This window comes from Amaranthus tricolor, chromosome 6 (genome assembly GCF_026212465.1).
Source record: "Amaranthus tricolor cultivar Red isolate AtriRed21 chromosome 6, ASM2621246v1, whole genome shotgun sequence".
In the NCBI taxonomy this organism is placed as follows: Eukaryota; Viridiplantae; Streptophyta; class Magnoliopsida; order Caryophyllales; family Amaranthaceae; genus Amaranthus; species Amaranthus tricolor.
This window is the reverse complement of record NC_080052.1, coordinates 15,600,483-15,622,377: the sequence shown is the minus strand read 5'-3', so window position 1 is coordinate 15,622,377 and position 21,895 is coordinate 15,600,483. Positions and strand designations below refer to the sequence as shown.

At 35.6% G+C, this 21,895-nt stretch overlaps 1 protein-coding gene across 1 annotated transcript; it reads right to left on the bottom strand.

Moving 5' to 3' along the window:
- Positions 1-11,487: 11,487 nt before the first annotated feature.
- LOC130814599 (desmethyl-deoxy-podophyllotoxin synthase-like) lies at positions 11,488-20,953 on the bottom strand. Its single transcript, XM_057680719.1, has 3 exons — positions 20,264-20,953; positions 13,027-13,354; positions 11,488-12,349 (listed from the first exon to the last, which is right to left on the bottom strand). Exons 1-3 carry the CDS (start codon positions 20,818-20,820, stop codon positions 11,723-11,725), a joined length of 1,512 nt encoding a protein of 503 aa, XP_057536702.1. The 5' UTR covers positions 20,821-20,953; the 3' UTR covers positions 11,488-11,722.
- Positions 20,954-21,895: the final 942 nt, after the last annotated feature.

Sequence of the window (21,895 nt, the reverse complement as noted above, 5' to 3'; positions counted from 1 at the left end):
AAATCGGTATTCTTAACCTAATTCTGCATTATACTCTTTATCATGGTATCAGAGCTGATGGTGTTTTACGGCGACCTATAATCGACTCGCCTTATCGGTTTTCATCATCTACCCAAACATTTTACCTGAAATGGAAGTAAAATTTCGGTTGTCTTCAACGACACTTTTGTTGCAACTTGAACAATTAAACACCAACAATTGAACAATTAAGTCACCCTTCCCTTTCCTTCTTTTTCCTGGCAAAGAAAAAATTCATCCCATACAGTACATGAGCCTGTCGCCACCAGGGGCTCCGGAAATTCAAACCGGCGGCAAGGCGTGCTCTGTAATAGCAATGGCGTCGGGTAAGGAAGAAGGGAAAGGGAGTCACATAAGCAAAATTTTCAATGGAAAAGAGAAGAGCAATCTGCTCTTTAACAGTGGCGGCATAAGAAAGGAAGGGAGGAAAGGATTGGAACACCTACAGCCGTGTCATGAAAGAGAAAGGAGAACAGAGGGAAGCCCCTTACTTAAAACATGATTTTGATTATGTGAGAAGAGAGAGAAAAACAAAGGCCCTTTATATGGAGACCACTACAAAAGAGTACACCCTTAGCCCTAGTAAACCGCCTAGTTACCCGAAAACCCACAAACTCATTTTTTCCTCAACAAGTTTGAGTTTTCTTTGTAATAGTCCTACGACCCCTTGGATTTTTGATTGTGGGGGCAACTGACACCATGTCTTTTGACTCCTCGGATCTTTTATCTATTAATACCCACTTCTCGGACTCATATACAAACTGCAAATGGTGAATGTGTTAGTGTAAATCGAGCTGGAAGTGTTGATATTTCTCCTTCTCTTCATTTAAAAAATTGTCTTCTTATTCCTAGCCTATCCCATAAATTGTTATCTATTAGTTAACTAACTAAAGAGATTAATTGCATTGTTATTATGTCTTCCATTGATTGTGTTGTGCAAGATGCTCAGACTAGGCAAATCATTGGACGAGGTACTGAACGAGGAGGTTTGTATTATGTGGATGAGGCGACTCAAAAGGGTTATATTTTGCTTGATCGTGGGCATCCATATCATCAATTGTTGCTGTGGCATCGACCTCTAGGTCATACTTCACTTGGGTATCTAAAACGTCTCTTTTCATCTCTCAATAATTGTAATGTACCCCTGAATTGTGATGCATGTGTTCTAGCGTAGAGTTATAAGCACATTTATTTTCCAAGTCTAACTCATAGTATAAAACCGTTTGCTTTTATTCACTCTAATTTTTAGGGTCCAACTCTTGAATCTAATACACATAGGCTTTCGTACTTTTTTTCTGTTTATGGATGATTATACTCGGATGAGTTAGGTGTACTTCTTGAAACATAAATCTAAAGTCTTTGATGTTTTTGTGAAATTGTATAACATGCTCATAACTTAATTCCAAACCCAACCCTAAATTCGTCAGTCTGACCATTGGAGGTGGTGGGTGGGTGGGGGGAGGGAGGGGAATACATAAACTTGGACATGAAAAACTTTATATCAACCTATGGCTTAATTCATCAAACCATTTGCCCGAGCAGTCCACAACAGAATGGGGTTGGTGAGCTAAAAATTTGTACCTACTTGAGATAACCCGAGCACTTACGTTTGAAGCTTATATCCCAACTCAGTTTTTGCCAGAGGCAGTTGCCATTGCTACTACCTCACTAATCGCCTTCCCACAAAATCTCTTCACTTCAAAACCCCTTTGGAAACACTACAAACCCATACTACTATTCCATCATCTCATTCCTTACATCCTTGAGTATTCGGTTGTGTTGTATATGTTCAACTTCCCAAACAAGCTTGGAACAAATTTGAACCTCGTGCTGTTAAGTGTTTCTTTACTGGGAATGGGGTGAATCAGAACGGCTATCGATGTTTTGATCCAATCCACAACAAACTCTATACTACCATAGACTGTGATTTCTTTGAGATTTCATACTACTACCCCTCGCTTAGTCCTTAGGGGGGAGACTATGAGTGGTGATGGCCTAACCTGGCAAACATATCCTACTGCTATCAATCCAGATCCTATGAGCAAGTAGGTAATCCCACAGCTATTGCCACTAAAGATATAGTACATCCTCTTCCTTAGACTACTCCTGTCCTGTCTGAAGCATCTAGGGAGCAATCCGAACAAGAGGTCATTCTTGATCATTTGATTGATATTGCTAATGATGTTTTAATTGTTGAGTCATCTCGCAGATATGAGTTACTCCTAAGGAGTACGAGGGGTATTCCACTAAGGATATATGACCCTGAGTTTGAAGCACAGCGGTCCCGATACCCCATCAATCAGGGTAATGTTGATAATTTATTCCAGATTGTTGTTGCTTTTAATACTTCCCTATACTCGAGTCCTATACCCCGAAATATTGAAGAAGCACTTCAGAACCCAAAATGGAGGAGGGCTATGGAAGATGAGATAACAGCCCTCAGAAGTAACAACTCATGTTCGAAATGTATGATATTCAAAGGGAAAAAAACAGTAGGCTGTAAGTGGGTGTTTTTGATAAAATATCATACTGACGGGACCATCGACAGATACAAAGCCCGACTTGTAGCCAAGGGATATACTCATACATACGGGGTAGACTACTTAGAAACTTTATCCCCGGTTGCAAAGATTGATACAATCAGAGTCCTATTCTCAGTAGCTGCAAATAAAGATTGACCATTATACTAGTTCCACGTAAAAAAATGCCTTCCTCCATGGTGAAATTGAAGAAGAAGTCTATATGTAAGCACACACTAGGGTTCTCAATTGAGTATGGATCAGGAGAGGGGTATAGACTCAAGAAAGCTTTGTATGGCTTGAAACAATATCCGTGAGCATGGTTTGGCAGGTTTACTACAGCAGTGAAGAAATTTAGTTACCAGCAAAGTATCTCTGATCACACTTTGTTCTTGAAGAAAGAGAAAGGAAGGATTACCTGTTTGATAATTTATGACGATGATATGGTTATCACTAGGAACAATGAAGAAGAGATTAGTGACCTAAAAAAGAAGCTGTTTATGGGGTTCGAAATAAAGACCTAGGAAACCTGAAATATTTCTTCGGGATTGAAGTTCAATGGTCAAGACGGGGGGTTCTTCATCAATTAGAAAAGTACATACTTGATCTCCTAGCAAAAACTGTGATGCTTGATTGTAAGCCAGCTGAAACTCTAATTATAGCCAACCATAAGCTTTAGACAATACAAGGTAGAGATTAGCCAATAAAAAGCAGTATCAAAAGTTGATGGGAAAACTCATCTATCTATCCCATACTAAACCCGGTATCTCGTATGTTGTTGAGGTGGTTAGTAGATTCATGCATCTCCCACAAGTTCCACACATGGATGTAGTCATGAGGATTCTTAGGCATTTGAAGGGTACTAGTAGCAGAGGAGTCTTCTTCAGGAAAAATGATCACCTACATCTCATGGCTTACACAGATGCAGACTGGGCAGGTGATCGGGATAGTAGAAAGTGTACCTCAGGGTACTTTACTCTAGTAGGAGGGAATCTAGTCTCTTGGAGAAGTAAGAAGCAGAAGGTAGTAGTTCTATCAAGTGCTGAGCTAGAGTTTAGGGGAATAGCCCAAAGAATAATAGAGATTTTAAGGCTCAAGAAACTCTTAGGTGAATTGAACTTCCTACCAAAGGAAGCTTGTAAATTATTTTGTGATAATGAAGCATCCATCAACATCTTAGGTTACCTTGTTCAACATGATAGACCAAAGCATGTGGAGATAGACAAACATTTCATAAAGGAGAAACTTGAGAAGCAAGTCATCAATCTTCCATTTGTCCGGCCCAAAGATCAACTAGCTAATATTTTCACGAAGGCAGTCACAATTGAAGCCTTTGAAGATACTTTGTGCAAATTAGGTATTAGTGATCCGACGACCTAACTTGAGGAGGAGTGAAGGAAAGTATATATTTTAGAATAATCGAGAATATTGTAATTGATTTCCTGTTATTTTGTTTCCTAGTTAAGAGTTCTCACTTTTGTATAACTCTTAGCCTCGAATCATTAATAAAGATATACAAAAACCACTATTCTTAACCTAATTCCACATTAAACTCTTTATCATCTTTATGGCTCTTACTACTCTTCACCAATGTCTTCTCGAAAATTAATTTGTAGGAGAGACGATCCCTAAAGGTGCCCGGTGGTTTACACCATTGGATCTTCGTCATGTTTCTTGCTAAATTTCTTTCCCCTGGAAAGTAGGAAGGGTTTGAAAAAATGGAAAATCTCCTTCCCGGAATTTCTCCTATGCGATTGTGTTGATTCTGTTACACTAGGGAACATATGATCGTTCCACATGGAACGATCAATCGTTTAACTTACTATCCCCGATGCTTATTTTGATTGATTGTTGCCATTTTGGAATTATCACAAACTTTTTTGTTATAGTTCCAAATTCAACATTTGACTAGTCTATTTGAAACATTCAAAATCAATTTTAAAGAATGAAATCAACATTGTGGTGTGTTGATGTCCATAAGCATTTAAATGAGCCTTTTCATGAGCGATGCTACTTGCTTTATGCTGGATGGACTTCTTTTTTAAATCTTACCCTTATTTCTCTTCGGCTTTGATCCATGCTTCCCCTATTGAATATTTATAGCATGTAGGATAGTATCCAAAGGCTTAAACAATAAACTAAGAAAGAACATAACAAATTAACCAAAAACATGCTGCTTGACTTGGTTGCTCGTTTGAGTACTTCCTTAATCTTTTGAGCACTTCTGTTTTGTGATGTCAGTTTATTTCAAAACATTTTGCTTGGTAGTCTTGGCATGTGCTTGTTAGAGCACCTTATGTCTTCGTTCGAGCACTTAGCAAATTTCGTGTCAGAATGTTTGTGAAAGTGATTTTGGCTCATCCTCCTTCGAGCACCTATAGTGCTCGATGGAGAACGTCAGAACAGTGCGACTGTTTGTGAATTGAATCTTCGTTTCATGGAGCATTATGTTGTTATGAACTAATGTTTTACGTGATTATTAACTGATAACCATAAGTTATAATTAGTAAGTGGATTTGGATGAAGTCATGCCACATTACATTATAAATAGGAGTGGGTGCATAGAAATCACTTACACTTTGAACATCAATTCAGAATTTCATCTTTCTCTCATTCTCTTGAAACATAAAAGAGAGTTATAAACTCTTTTGTTGTTTTCTGATTTTAATCTCTACACAAACACATAATCATTTAGTTTAATCGGTTTGTGCTAATCGGTTGGAGTGATTGATTGTATCTGATTCAGAATTTCCACTGTCATAACCCAAGTACCTTTTTGGGGAAAATATTACAATAGGAAAGCTAGTAGTCGCCTTCAATCTATATCAAGATTTCCGAGTAGTGTTATCGTTATAAACTAATCTTCTCTACGATGTTGTTCATTTTGTTGTTCATTCAAGCAAGGAGTCCATTTCCATACACAAAGGAGGCACTATAAACATCATCTTGTATTTGTAGTCCAATTTCTTGCATTACTATTTGTAATATCCCCAAGCTTGTGGTGAGATTTCTCTAACATGTTTTAAGGTTCAGGAATTTGTGATCAATCTGCAAAAGACAAGCAACAAACACGGTACTCTACAAATCGCGTAAATCTATACAAACGCAATGGAAATGAAATTAAAGGTTGAGGAATAATAATTGATTATTCAGGCCAAATAATTTGTAAAAACAAGGCCTATCAATTGTTAATGAAAAAGTTACTATAAAAAAACAAGTGAATTAATAAAAAAAAATTTATGGATAAGATAAAAATAATTGTTTTTTTAAATAAGATTTGGAGAGAATATATGACTTATATTAAGGGGCGTTCAAAATCAAATAAATTATCCGGTATTTGAAAACCGGATAATTTTCACCATGTATCCAGTTTTAAACCGAATATCGAATCCGAATCAAAGTATTCGCAAAACTAGATGTTTGGATATCCGACTTTTGGATTTTTTATTTTTTTATTTTTTTATTTTTAAAATAAGATATATAAATATTTTTGGTAAAATATTTTTGTTTGGGTTGTTAAATTTACTAATATATACAATTCTCAATTATAGCTAAATTGTATAACTAATTTATTGTAGTTAATTAAGACTTTTGAAAGTCAAACCATATTTCCAAAACAATTTGTATTCAAAGTTTAAAAAATAAGCTTGATTAAAGGAGAAAGTCAAGTGAGCTTAAATATTTATGTGAAATAAGACGTTAAATTGTTTAAAAAGACAAAAAAAATAAAAAATAAAAATTGGATATCCGATACCTGATATGGATTAAATCGAATATCCGAATTCCGGTTATCCAAACAATTCAGATTTCTGGATTCGGATTAATCCAGTATCCAATTTTAAACACACCTACTTAGATCATAAATAAAACGTAGCAAATAATCGGTGGGTCGAACAAAAACCTATAGAAAATATAACAAATAAAATGAAAGTAAGTATATGTAATAAACTTCAATATATACTACAATAATAGATTGTATATTTGCTCATCATACACCATATTAAGCCCTTTATTAATCTTGTGGTATAATCTTCAAAAAGAGATACCAAGTTCCCTTTCGCCGTACAATTGGTTCGGCTACCATGACTTGCCCTAGTTGGTTTTTCATTTTATGTCGTTGATGTAGATCTATCATTTTTTATCGTAGTATTCTAGTCTTATGGTTTAAGCGAATACAGTGATTGCCCCGTAATTACTCTTTATTCAGAATCTTTTCACAACTTTTCTTCATGGCTTCCACTGCTCTTCACCAATGTCTTCTCAAAGATTAATTTGTAGGAGTAACGATTCCTAAAGGTGTCAGGTGGTTTACCATTAGATCTTCGTCATTTTTCTTGCCAAATCTTCTTCCCCTGGAAAGTAAGAATGATTTTGAAATGAAAGTCTCACAGAGGTTCAATAATGATAAACAAGATGAAAATCAAATGCAAAATGAACACAAGTGTTTATTGAGGTATCTTGGATACCTCCCTCTCAAATGTAGTTTTATTATATTGAATTCAACAATTACAAGTATAAAACCTTCCCTTATCTTCAGAACAATTCTCTCAAGATCACAAATGCTTGAGTAAAGTAAGAACACTCTCAAATTTCTAACAATCAGCAGTGTCGTTCCTGACAATTTTTGGGCCCTAGGCGAAACATAAAAAATACCCCCTTGTATAAGTAAAGTTTCGATTCGAATTTTTCTCCAACTATGCATCATATAATTTCTCTTTTTCCATCACATTAATGTCAAATAAAATTACAAATTTAAGATCATGTAATGATAAGGTACTTATGCACAAACTAATAAAAAATTCTTGTATGAGATGTTCTCACCGTGGGACGTACCCCATAATTGGGTTAAATTGCCTAATAATAGAAAATTTAGCATAACGGACATTTGGTATGGTCTCGTCTCACGATGAGACGGCCTCATACAAGAGGGGTTCACTAACTAATTTTTAATAATAAGGTTTAACTCAATTTGAGCCTGTTTATAAGTTTGGCCCTAGGATGTTGCACCTCATAACTACCCTTAGGAACGACCCTAAATGCAATAGACTCCCTCAATAATATGTGTTTGTGTTGCTTTGTTCTTATGAATGATACCCCCTTTTATAGAGGAAGGTGAGTATCATTGTTAGAATCGCACTCAATGCACCATCAAAGCTTAATTAACCACCCAATTAACTATGATAATAAACATAACAACAAACATTACAATATACAAGTACGTATTGCACACACTCAATACAAAAAACCATAGGAAAAAGTGTCATTGAGTTCCCCTGACAGACCTACTCGAACGAGCCAGCCACATGCTCGAACAAGCAAGACCTTCCTGCACCTTCTGCCTGTTGATCTTCTTCCTATTGGAACAAGCCACTAAACGCTTGAACGAGCAGCCCTTAACTGCTAGCTTCTGACTTCGACTTTTCTTGTTGCATCGAACAAGCACCACACATTCTCATTCCTTGCCTCGTTCAAGGCATGGTTCCTTCACACTTAGTGAAGCCTCAAACACCCCAGATTAATCACCTCATTGATAAAACATGTTCCATAATATGATTAAAGTTAACGTTATTGTCACGAATATTGGTACTTGCACTAACACTCTCCCCCTCAAGTGTAATATTCTTATTATCCTCAAATGTAACTCTCTTTGACACAAACAAACCATCATTACTTTTGTGGCATAGGCTACCACAACCAACTTGAAACTCATATAAGTTCCTCTTACTTCTAACTCCCTTTATAAGCACAAGGCTCCCTCTAATGACTTTCAAAATCCCTCCACTCGTTTTAATAGTGCTTCCTTTACTCTCAAGTCTACCTAAAGAAATAAGGTTCCTCTGAAACTTAGGCACAAACCTTACATTACTAAGTTTGCTTTTGACACCTCCATGTGTCTCAATTTCAACCTTACCAATACCTTCTACTTTCACCTTTTCATCATTTGGTAAAGTAACAAGGCCCTTATCACCATAACTAAGCTTAGTAATTTTTCCTTTTCACAACAAATGTGGAATGAGCAACTGGAGTCTATTACTCATCCTTTACTATGAACCACTCCCCATCAAGCCATAGAGCCCCATCTTAGTCATCATCTCCAACAAACCCTAGAGTGGCACTCATACTACTCTCGTTCTTATGTCTCCCACCATCCCTTAAGTTTTTCATTCTCTTAAGGTGCTCCTTAAATTCCTTGCACATGAATTGTATGTTCCCCTTCTTCTTACAATAGTAACACTCTTTGTCACTAAGATCACCCCTCCCATGTGATTTACCCCTTCTTTGATATCCCTTGTCCTTGGTTCTCCCCTTATTAGAACCCTCACTAAACAAGAAATCCCCAACACTCTTCTTTTCTTTCCCCTCTCTTCTCACCGTGAACCTATCATTCTCTCTCAATGTCGCCAATGTTTGATCAAGAGTAGAATCCCTACCTATAAGCGTTTGGACAATGTTTCTATAGTCCTTGGAAGTGAAGCCAATAGGAGTAATGCTTGCTCCTCATTCGTTAAGTTCTCATTCGCATTCAATAATTAGCACACCAACTTGTTAAATGTGTTAATTTGGTCTTGCATTGTTGTATCCTTATCCTTCATGAGTTGATACAACTCCCACCTCAAGAAAAATTAATTGGTTAGGGATTTGAAAGCATACACCGTTTGTAATTTTACCAAAAATTCACCGGGATCGGTCTCTTTCAAGTAGTGATACTTGATTTCAGGTGTAATGGCAAGTCGGATTGTGCTTACCGTCTTTTTCCTCATTTGTGTCCATTTTGCCTCTTCATTTTTATTTGGCCTCTCCTTCAATAACGCATCATCGATGCCTTATTGCACCAAATAATCCACCACTGAGCTTTCCCATATTGCAAATTTGATCTTCCTATCAAATAATTGAATACAGAATTTTCCCCTTCAATCATGTTGTTTTTCTTGCTCTTTTAACCTCACTTTCTCACACCAAATAGCCCAAGAAGCTCTTCCACTCTGATACCAATTGAATTGAAATCCTCACAGAGATTCAACAATGAAAAATAAGATGAAAGTCAAATGCAAAACGAACACAAGTGTTTATTGAGGTATCTTGGAAAGCTCCCCCTCAAATGTAGTTTTATTTTATTGAATTAAAAAAATTACAAGTATAATAAACTTCCCCTTATCTTGAGAACAATTCTCTCAAGATCACAAATGCTAGAACAAAGTAAGAACACTATCAATTTTCTAACAATGCAATAGACTCTCTCAACAATGTGTTTATGGTGCTTTGTTCTTATGAATGATACTCCCTTTTATAGAGGAACGTGAGTATTATTCTTAGAACCACACTCAATGCACCATCAAAGCACAATTAACCACCCAATTAACTATGATAATAAACATAGCAATAACAATCACAGTAAACAAGTAATGCACACATTCAATACACAAAGCCGTAGTAAAAAGAGCCATTGAGTTCCCTTGACAAGCTTGATCGAACGAGCCAGCCATATGCTCGAACGAGCAGGACATTTCTGCACCTTCTGCCTGCTGATCTTCTTCCTATTTGAACGAGCCACTCAACACTCGAATGAGCAGCCCTTGGCTGCCAACTTCTGACTTTGACTTTTCTTGTTGCCTCGAACAAGCACCACACATTCCCATGCCTTGCCTCGTTCAAGGCATGGTTTCTACACACTTAGTAAAGTCTCAAACGCCCCACGTTAATCACATCATCGATCGTTCCAAACCTTAATCCACTCACACTCGGCACATCCTCATCACTCTCCTCCAGTGTACATGATAAAGCATGTTCGATAATATGATTAAAGTTAACATCATTGTCATGAGTATTGGTACTTGCACATACAGGTTTAAAGAAAGGGAAAAGCTCTCTCCCGTAATTGCCCCTATGCTATTATGTTGATTCCTGTTACGCTAGGGAATGTACGATCTTTCCACATGGAACGATCAATTATTTAACTTACTATCTCCAATGATCTTTTTGATTGAGTTGTTGCCATTTTGGAATTCTCATAACATTTTCATTACAGCTCTAAATTCAACGTGATTTGAAGCAGACAAAATCAATTTTGATGAACGAAATCAACATTGTGGGTGCGTTGATTTCCATGAGAATTTAAATGAGTCTTTTCATGAGCGATGCTACTTGCTTTACGCTAGTTGGACTTCTTTTTCAGCTCCTACCCTTATTTCTCTTCAGGTGACATCTCTCTAACAAGTTTTAAGGCTACGAAATGGGTGATCAATCTGCAAAACACAATTAACAAACATGGTACCCTACAAATGGCATAAATCTAGGCAAAAGCAATGAAAATGAACAAAAACTAAAGAGTAATCACTGATTACTAAGCCCAACTAATTTGTAAAAACAAGGACTATCAATTGTTAATGAAAAAGTTACTATAAAAAACAAGCGAATTAATGGAAAAACCTTTGTGGATAAGATGAAAAAAAATTGTGTTTGTAAATCAAATTGGGAGAGAATATATGGCTTATATCAAGGGGTGTTCAAAAATATCTTGCCCAATTATCCAATCCGGTACCTAGTTTTATAAATCTGATAAATTATGTACAATTTTCAATCATAACTAAGTTGTATAACTAATTTACCGTAATTAATTTATACTTTTGAAAATCAAACTATATTTCCAAAACGATTTGTATTCAAAGTTTAAAAAAATAGCTTGATTAAAGAAAAAAACCATGTGAGCTAAAATATTTATGTGAGAAAATGTTAAATTGTTCAAAAAGAAAAAGAAAGAAAACTGGATATCCGGTATTCGATCTTGATTGAACCGGATATCCGAATTTTGGTTATCTAATTTTTCGGATCAAAAACCGAATAGTGATTTTCACTATCCAAAAAACTGGATATCCAGATTACCAGATTGATTCGGTATCAAATTTTTAACACCCCTACTTATATCAATAAATTAAACATAGGAAATAATTGGTGGGTTAAACAAACACTTAAAGAAAATATAACAAATAAAACGAAAGTAAGTATATGTAATAAACTCCAATAATACATTGTATATTTACTCAACATACAACATACTAATCCCTTTATTAATTATTATACACTAAATAAGTATCATTATTGCACGACTGATCACATTAAACTCTTTATAAACAGAGTATATTTTTTCAATAAAATCACCAAGTGTAATCATGAAAGTTGCATGAAGATCATATTTTAAAACATGAATTCTCAAACAAAGTTGGAATCACATGCAATTCATCTTTCCTCCTCACCGATAATCCAAATACTTCATCCATATTAAGATCTTCTGGTGCCATTTCATTGGGTAACTTCCAATCAAAATGGTATAACAAAGTAGCTACACATAGCTCAATATTTGCATTAGCTAATCCCATACCAGGACAAATTCTTCTTCCTGCACCAAAAGGAATGTACTCAAAATCATTTCCTTTATAAGTGACTGAAGTTTTCTCAAATCTTTCAGGCTTAAATTTATCACCCTCAGACCAATAGTTGGGATCTCTTCCGATTGTTCGAGCATTAACTACAACTCGAGTTCGAGCAGGTATGTCATAGCCTTGTAGTTGACAATGCTCGATGGTTTCTCTTGGGACTAAGAAAGGTGCAGGAGGGTGTAATCTCATTGTTTCTTTCACTACCATTTTTAAGAATTTGAGTTCTTCTAAGCTTGATTCGTCAACCATGCCTTTGTCTTTTTGTACTTTTCTAACTTCATATTGTGCCTTTTCCATTGCCTTTGGATTCTTTATTAATTCTGCCATAACCCACTCGATTACTAGTGAAGATGTTTCGCTCCCCGCACCAAAAATTTCCTAGATGACCAAAAATATTTATCATTATTAGGTTTCGAAATATGATAAATTATATAAAATCAATTTATTAAATAAGGTGCACTTCTTTTATTTTTTTAATATTTTAAAAGATGCTTCCTATTATTAAGGTCAATCATTGACATTAGTTCCTCTGAAATTGGCTAACCACAATAATAGAATTTATGAAATAATATATTATAAGATTATCTACTAAGTGTGAGTATATTAATGATTACCTGAAAATTTATGAATGTGTCTCAAAATATAACTTTTATAGAAATTAGTTGCTGATTTTAAAATTTTTTATGAGCAATTTTAGTATTTTTTATTGGTTAGAAAACTGAATGACTCAAAGGTCATATTTGAATTATTAATGCGAATATTAGATAAACATGGTGATTGGCGTTAAAAGTCAATCACTATAGAAATATCCATTACTTAGTGCTATTACAAAGGTAAAAGTGTTTAAAGGTCATATCTCTTCTTTGCATTATTCACCAATTACTCTTAATTTGTTTAAATTATAAGTTAAAAATTGTCAAAATAATTATTTTTTGTTTTGATTTATGGTGAGTTTTAATAATATCAATATTTTTATAATTTTTAACCAAATATAACTTGGATTAGTGAAAATTGAAATAATGCATGAATACATATAAGTAAAGATAATCACTTACCAAGATTATGCCCTTGATGTTATTGGTGGTTAGAAAAAAGTCAGAAGTATTCTTAACATTGTCTTTGTGAAATTTCATAAGAACATCAAGCAAGTACTCCTTCTGATCATTTTTCTCGGAGAATTTGTGGTGATTTATTATGGGATCAAGAATTTTATTTGCTTCTTCAACCATCATTTCCATTTCTTTGATCGTCCCTCCGATTGAATGGAGAAACTTCAATGAAGGAAATATATCCGCAATTGCAAATCCAGTGTGGTTTTGTGAAATCCATGTTATTAATGCTCTAAAAGCTTCTTGATCGGTCCCTTTCCTATTGAATACCGTTCTGCCAATATATGTAATATTAAACACAGTTTTTATTAATTAACTTCTTATTTTTTAAGTGCGTTAACTTTTAACTTTTAATCAACTATAATAAATGAAACTTTCTCCATTACATTTTGTTGATTACGATTTAAATATTCCAAAAAAAATATAACATGATTTTTACAGATGTTAAAATGTTTTCATATGAGAACTTTGAGCAACTCATATATATATATATATATATATATATATATATATATATATATATATATATATATATATATATATATATATATATTTTGCATAAATTTTAATATATTGTTTTTATAGTTTTTATAAAACGTAGTTATTATCATATATATTTTAATCTGATTTATATTTTAAATACTATGAAAAACAAAGATAATCAACAAGTTAAACCCGGGTATGATATAATAAAATCCAAATTTCACTTTATGAGTTATTATCTATGTTTGTATGAGAGTTGGTTACTTAGCTTTATAACCTACTTTATGTCTAGTGCATATAAATTTAATCTCATTTGTTATTTATTGGTCAAATTAGCCCCTCTTAATTGGCCTCTTCTAGATTTTAAATTCATCTTGCAAGTTATTAATCACCAACTTTTTCTAGGCTTTTAATTTTTGCCTTCGATTGGTGGAATGGCCATTTTTTAAAAAAATGTCTTTTAACTTAGCTCTAAAACTTGTAAGTTAATATCAAAAAGCTATTATGAGCATCTTATTTCATTGATTTTTCGCGTTTATCTATTTTTTCCTAAATAAACATTTATAACAGTTGGCTTAAATAGTTGACTTATGAGCTAGTAAAATCCGCCAACAATTTGAACCAACAATCATTTAACAAATAGGCTGTATATGAGCACAGCAATGACCTAGCAAAGCATCCATTTGTTACCCGAAGGTGAGTTTTCCCACATCAGAGAAAGAGAATGGTGTATACTATATTATGAACTTGAGGAGTAACTCATACTACTACCTACTAATTTTATTGTAAACCTCTTTTGGGTTTACACATTAGTTACTTCTTCTCCTCCTACTTTGGGGTGGTCAAACTTATTTTTTAAATTATATCATAGTATCAAGCTCGATTTGTTTTTGGGTCGTTATAATCGCACATTTAGTCAAAAATAAAAACCATTGTTTAAGAGCCTTTAATTAAATGTTCATTTCTAATGAGTTTTATAACTCTGTCGTTGGGTAAAATTCTAAGGACACTCCAATGTGATAGATAGCATTTAAGTGTCTATTTGTTATCCGCATTTGTGTTGCTTTACATCCGAGAAAGTGAAGAGTGTATATTATTTTATAAACATTATGAGTAACTCCTATAACTATTAATTAGTTTTTGTAGTAAATGTTCTTAGGCTTCAAAATGACTTAGCACTTATCCCCTTGATTAGATTACAATAATCCATTTTCAAAATTCTATCATTATTTTAATTAAAAGTCAACAACATTATCATCTATCATATAGTGACATTAAGGGTATGCTTAGATTAGGTATAAATATTTAAGATAGAAAATAAAGTCAAATTAATGAAATGAAAGCAAATAGAGATGCATTTGAAGTAGTTGAGATAGTTGTAAAGAAGGTAAAATGAGCATGATATAAAAATAATGAAGAAAAAAGAAAATGATTTCCCTTATTATGGAGGTAATACATTTCAGTAATTGAAATCTCTCCTTGGATAAATATTTATCCCACAAAATTAAAATCTCCCTTCATCTTTTATTACTTTGCAACCTTTCTTCCACCTCTACAATAAGCAAATTTCACTAATTTCTCATTTATCTACTTCTTTTTCTTACTTTGACTTTTTTTACGCCCTTAAATATTTACACCCAATCCAAGCATGCCATAAGTCAAACTAACAATAATGTCATCCTCTAACATGTTGTGTGATTAATATTTTAAAAAATATTAATTTCAACGGCTATGTCACTATCCCCCAAACAAGTTTAGCCCATAAACGGTTATCTCCGCGACCAACAATCTACCGTCGGCCGTCAACCTGAGTTCAACGTCACTAAAAGTACCTCTCGGACGTTGAGCCACAGGTAAGTTAAGAAAAGGTAAATACTTGGTTCCCTCTCGGTACGAACCCACCACCGTCGGTGTTCGTTTTTCTTCCCACCAATGGTATTCCGGCAACCGGCGTCCGGGTAAGCTGACCTCAAGAACATAGCTCTCTCTCCCCTGAACATCATTTAATATCATAAATTGACATCCAAATGTAACTCCATTAACATGTGTTGCTCTGATTTTCGATGCAATTAAGTACTTTTCTTGATCTGGTGTTGTTTTGTTTTCCATTCATTTTTCTTCTCCTACTCATTTCCTTCTCGGTTCTGTTTTGCATTCTTTAGTTTTTTTAGTTTTTTTTTGTTGTTTTTCAATAGGTTCTTATTTAAATTTTGCTCTACATTCAGTGTTCTTGGTTGTTTTTGCTGTATTTCAATTGGGTGTTCGTCTCGTGCAACTTTAAATCGGTGTTTTCGGGTGTTTTTTTGTTGTCTTTTATTGAGTTTTCGTCTCGTGCTTAATTAAATCGATATTTGTAGTTATATTTTGGTACTGTTCAATTAGATTCTAAGTTATTTCTTTCGTAGTGTTTATCGTTTTACGTATTTTCTTTTATATATCTGTCTTTTGTGTTGATCTGTTTGTAACTTTTTACCTTAGTCTGTAGTGGCTGAATATAGAGTTAGGAAGCAATTATGGTCACCTGAGGTCAGGTCCAAGGAGAGGGGGTCAGGGGGGCCAACATAAGCGGAACCTAGAACTAAGAGTGGGGACTTGGAACATAGGTACCCTAGAAGCCAAGTCGTTGTAGTTGGCAAATGAGCGCTCTAAATAGGATTCATGTAGCATGTGTTCAAGAAATTAGGTGGAAGGGGCAAAAAGAAAAAGGTATAAAGGGATATAAGTTGTGGTATTCAGGTTTGGACGGCAGACGTAACGGGGTTGAAATCCTAGTGTCTAATGATATCCTGAAGCAATTGGTTGAAGTAAGGAGGTGTAGTGATAGGATTATGCTAGTTAGGATAGTAGTAGGGGAAGAGATCATTTCCATTGTCAGTGTGTACGGGCCCCAAGTTAGGCTCGATGAGTAGGTGAAGTGCGAGTTCTGGGATAACCTAGGAGACCTCATGAGAACTATCCCGGAAGATGAGAAAGTTTTCTTAGGATGAGACTTTAACGGACATATAGGCAGAGATGCAGACAACTTTAACTCGGTACATGGAGGGTTCGGTTTGGGGACAAGGAACGAGAGTGGGGAGAATTTTCTAAAGTTTGCGCAAGCAAAAAAATTTGGTCATAGCAAACTCGATCTTTAGAAAGAAAGACGAGCATTTGACCACTTATAAGAGCGGCGGGCATGCAACTTAAGTTGACTATTTCTTAGTGCGCAAGGGAGATCGGGCCTCATGCTTGGATTGTAAAGGTGGTGTTGGGTACAGAGATGCCCATCCAACACAGGCTTTTAGAACTGGGTTTTAGGATGAGGAAGAAAATCGCAGAAAAGAAGGTCAAGTCCAAGGGAAAGATCATGTGGGGAAGACTCAAAGGGGATATGGTCACAATCCTGTCAAGCAAGATAAGTTTATTGGGCTTTCCAAGTCAGTCTGAGGATGCGAACAAAATGTGGGTAAACATGGCAAATACCATTAGAAAAGTGGCAAAAGAGACCTTGGGGGTGTCGTCGGGTAAGCCAAAAGTGTTCAAAGAGTCATGGTGGTGGAACGATGAGGTGGAAAAGAAATAAAAGATAAAAACAAGAGATTTAAGGAACTTATAGTATGCACGGAAGAGGAGGATAGGACTGAAAAGAGAGTGAGCTATAAAGAAGCAAAGCGGGCAGCAAAGAAAGCGGTAACGAAGTCAAAAAACCGTGGTTATGAGGACTTATATCGCAAGCTTGATACCAAAGAGGGGGAGAAACAGATTTTTAAGTTGGCGAGGACTAAGGCCAAACAGCGGCAAGACTTAGAGGTAGTGAAATACATCAAGGATGAGAGAGTACGAGTTCTCCTGAGCCATGAGGGGATCAAAACCAAATGGCTTCAGTACTTCTCCCAGCTGCTCAATGAGTCTAGGGGGCCAAAGGAGGTGGATAATCAAATTTTTGACGTCCAAAGACTACTGGAATATGGGTCAACGAGTGATATTACCACAGGAAAACTAGAAGAAGCTCTCAAAAAGATCGGGAGAACAAAGGCAGTCGGGCCAGATAACATCTCGATTGAGGTGTGGAGGGGTTTAGGAGAAAAGGGCATTCGTTGGCTGATTAACCTCTTTAATATTATTTTGAGGACACATAAGGTGCCTGAAGAATGGAGGAATAACACACTAGTACCTCTGTTTAAGAACAAAGGCGATGCCAAGTATGAGGCAACTATAGAGGTATCAAACTCCTAAGCCACACAATGAAATTGTGGGAAAGAGTGATAGAAGGGAGAATTAGACCGGAAATGGTGATTAGAGAGAACCAATTCGGTTTTATGCTAGGAAGGTCAACCATTGAGGCAATTCATGTTTTGAGGAGACTGATGGAGAAACATAGGGAGCGAAACAAAGATCTGCATATAGTGTTCACTGACTTGGAGAAAGCGTATGATAGCATACCACGACGTGTCATCTGGGATAGCCTCAAGGCTAGAGGTATTTCTTCAGTGTACATTGAGGCATTACGGGATATGTATGACAGAGTTTCGACTAGCATTCAAACACCGATGGGGATAATAGAGCCTTTTCCGGTTAAAGTGGGACTACATCAGGGATCGGCTCTAAGCCCTTTCATTTTTACTGTCATAATGGAAGAGATTTCTAAATCTATTTGAGAGATAGTACCGTGGTGCATGATATTCGCGGACGACATAGTGCTGGTAGCAGAAACTAGAGAGGAGGTTAGTAACAAATTGGATGAGTGGAGGGAAGCTTTAGAAGGTAAAGGATGCGCATTAGCCGTACGCAGACCGAGTATTTGCGCTGTGACTTTAGTGAGACATCACTAGCAGGTGAACCAGACGTGTCCATAGATGAAGCAGTTGTTAAGAGTACAACCAAGTACAAGTATTTGAGATTGATCATTCAAAGGGATGGGGAGATTGATGAGGATGTAAATCATCGTATACATACGGGCTGGCTCAAATGGCGACCAGCCACCGCAGTGCTATGTGATAGGAAATTCCCAAGCAAGTTAAAAGGAAAATTCTACCGGGCGACAGTTAGACCAGCTCTGCTATATGGGACCGAATGCTGGCTTGTAAAGAAGATTTTCGAACATAAGATGGAAGTTATGGAAATGCATACGCTAAGGTGGATGTGTAGGAACACATTGATGGATCGAATTAGGGACTAAAAGTTTAGGGACAAACTAGGGGTAGCCCTTATATATGAAAAAATGCGCGAAAATAGATTGAGGTGGTTTGGTGATGTGCAGAGAAAAACTTTCGACGCCCCTGCGAGGAGGGTAGAAAGCATTATAATAGAGGGTAAGAGGAGTCGAGGAAGACCCAGGAGAACTTGAGATGAGCAAATAAGGGTTGACTTACATGAGTTAAACCACTCTGCGGACCTGATTAGGGATAGGAGCAGTTGGAGATGCCGTATCCATGTCTTAGATTACTGATGTCCTCTTAGTTTACCTTTTAGTATCCTTAACCTCTTACTTTTATCGTTTCCTTTCTATTAGTTCTCATGTTTTCTTTTTTAGTGGTTCCCCTTTTTATAGGCCTTTAAGTCATCTTTTATGTGTAAGTACGTCTCTTTATCTTCCTCGAGTTGGGGGACTCCTTTGGCCGCGTTCTCCTTTATGGATATGAGTGGCCGCCGTCTTTCCCTCCTTATACTCTGTCCGTATTTTTTCTATGAGCGGGATATACTGGGTAGGATGATGATGATGATGATGGTCAATGATTATCTATCACACTTGAATATACGTCCTCTTTATTTTGTCCCATTAATTTATCATTCACGCAATTTAAGATGTAGATTTTTCAATACATAAATAAAATACCTAATTCAAACGGAAATAGTATTAGTCCAAATTTCTGTCAATTATTTCTGACAGAAGATTAAAAAAAACACAACTTTGTTATATTGTACTTTAAAGTTGGAACTTGGCTTTTCAAAATGTATGGAACATTCATATCCTCTTATTTTCTTTGCTCCTTCCAAATAATATGTATACATGCATGTTTCATTTAAAAAGGACAATATAGTAGATAAGATCATAAGACTTCGTTAACTTTTCATTGAATTAAGCGTACACTTCCTCGTATTCACTAACTTGTTCCGTTCAGTTTTGCTCATTTGTCATGCACATATTTAATATGTCAAATTTTATTTATTTGAAAATAATAAAATATTAATTGTAATAAAATTTTTACTTTAAAATAAATTAAACAAGATTCCCATGACTAATGTTTTAATAGATAGATTCAAAATAAAATACTACCTTCTATTCAGCTCAATAGTCTCCTTTAGTTTTTTCACACTTGTCGAGACAACATTTTAAATCAAAATATATATAATTATTCTTAATTAAATAGTATATATAAAGTTAATATTAATAATCTTTGTATCGAGACGAATTAACAAGATCATCCCACACATGTCTATGTATTAACTTATAAATTAAGAATAAAATATAAATTAAAAGTGATAAGTGAATAATGACAAAAAATAAATGAGATTAATAGATTGAATAGGAGGAAGTACATAGACAAACAAAGAAAAATTGATGAATTATGCCATAAAAAATCAAATAAGAAAATAATATTTAAGACTCTACACTTTACCCCTAAATATGTTCAAGAAAATATATGGGAAATTGGGAATTAGTTTAACTTGATAAGATGCACATTTATTTAAAGACCGTTATGGACACAGAGTAACATACCTGGAGGTTATGTCAAAAATAAGTCCAAACAGAACTTTAGTGAGATTAACCACAGAACCTTTAGCTGCCATGGAAGCAAGAGACTTAGCCATGTTGTAAGTCTCCTCTTCCCGAACAGCCCGAAACGACTGAACTTGTCTCATCGTAAAAAGCTCGAGCGTGGCGATCTTACGTACCTGCCGCCAATACTCACCGTATGGGGCCAACCCAATGTCACTGCTATCAAAGTAAACATACTTCCCGACCATAATCTCGGGCCGGTTTGCGAAGTTGGCGTCATGTGTACGTAGCACCGCCTTTGCCAATTCAGGTGAAGATATTACTATGGCCGAAACTTCCCCTAGGCGGAGGTGCATGATAGGGCCGTACACCTTTGCTAGGTTCTCTATGACCTCATGTGGAGGCGTTTTCTTAGATGATAATTGGTGTAAGTTTCCAATTATGGGTAATTTTGGAGGTCCTGGTGGTAAGTTTGGTTTTTTAGATGTTGGTTTAAGTAATGTTAAGACGAAAAATATAGGTATTAAAAAGAGGGATAATTGCCATATAATCTCCATTTACACTTTCTTTACTATGTATATTTACTCTTCAGTGTTTATTGATGTTGCATAGTATGAAGTGTATAAATAGATAAAATGCCGATCAGAAGTAAATGCACGAAAAGAAAGAAGTCCAATAAAGTAGGCTTATCTTGAAAAAGGTGTTGTTTATCGCAAATACTCAAAATAATCAATATTTGTGTTCCATCGACTGTACTTTAGTTTTCAAGTCAACTACTATACGTTACGACACATTAAAAATATACAATAATTATACTGACTTTGTTTAGTATACGTTTTTGAAAGAAAATAACTCGGACCCAACAATGGTAGAATAATGGGTAGAAGTTGAGTGAAAAACAGAGTATGAACAAGCGAACAACAAACAATCAACCCAATGTATTTATGAGGTATCTTTGGATACCCCTCTCAAATAAAGTATGTTATCATTAATATAATTAACAATACACTAATGACTCAACTTACAATAGTTAAGAGATCACTCTTAACCCATAAAGGTTTCACCTTTGATGGTGAAACCCCCACATATGATACTAATACAAGAAAACACTCTAATCGTCAATGCCCTAACTTCTCTAATGTATGTGTCTCATCTCTCTTACTCTAATGATGCTCTAAGACCCCCTTTTAGTCCCACAACATAATAGAAAGCCTTAAGACAAAACACCAAAAGCCCACATAAAGCCGAGAACAACACGGAAGATTCTGTTTTTCATGGAATGATACCTGCTCGGGCGAGCCACCCAGCTCAACCTGGTCAAGCGGCCCTTCAGAGCCTTATATTCTTCTCACCAACTGCTGCCTCGATCGACTACACCTTCACTTGTGCCTTGCCTCGTTCAAGGCACAAGTCATACCTCATATTGTGCACTTCCTTGCCTTCATCAAGACCTCGCTTATGCACCATACCCATGTCCTTCGTTGATTCATCAGTATGACATACCGAAGAGCCTCTTGTGTTTCTCACAACACCTTCACATTGGTTAGATTGGGCTCTTGCTCTAATAATCTCCCCCTCAAGGCCAAATCTACCTCTATCATCAAAAGTCACCTTTCTTGGTGTTCCAATCAC

What these genes read in the sequence shown, in the direction of transcription:
- LOC130814599 (XM_057680719.1), bottom strand. Translation starts at nt 20,820, where the DNA reads ATGGAGATTATATGGCAATTATCCCTCTTTTTAATACCTATATTTTTC. An exon ending in ATTTTTGACATAACCTCCAG is followed by an intron (nt 13,355 to 20,263) that starts GTATGTTACTCT and finishes ATATATTGGCAG; the next exon opens with AACGGTATTCAATAGGAAAG. An exon ending in ACATCAAGGGCATAATCTTG is followed by an intron (nt 12,350 to 13,026) that starts GTAAGTGATTAT and finishes TTGGTCATCTAG; the next exon opens with GAAATTTTTGGTGCGGGGAG.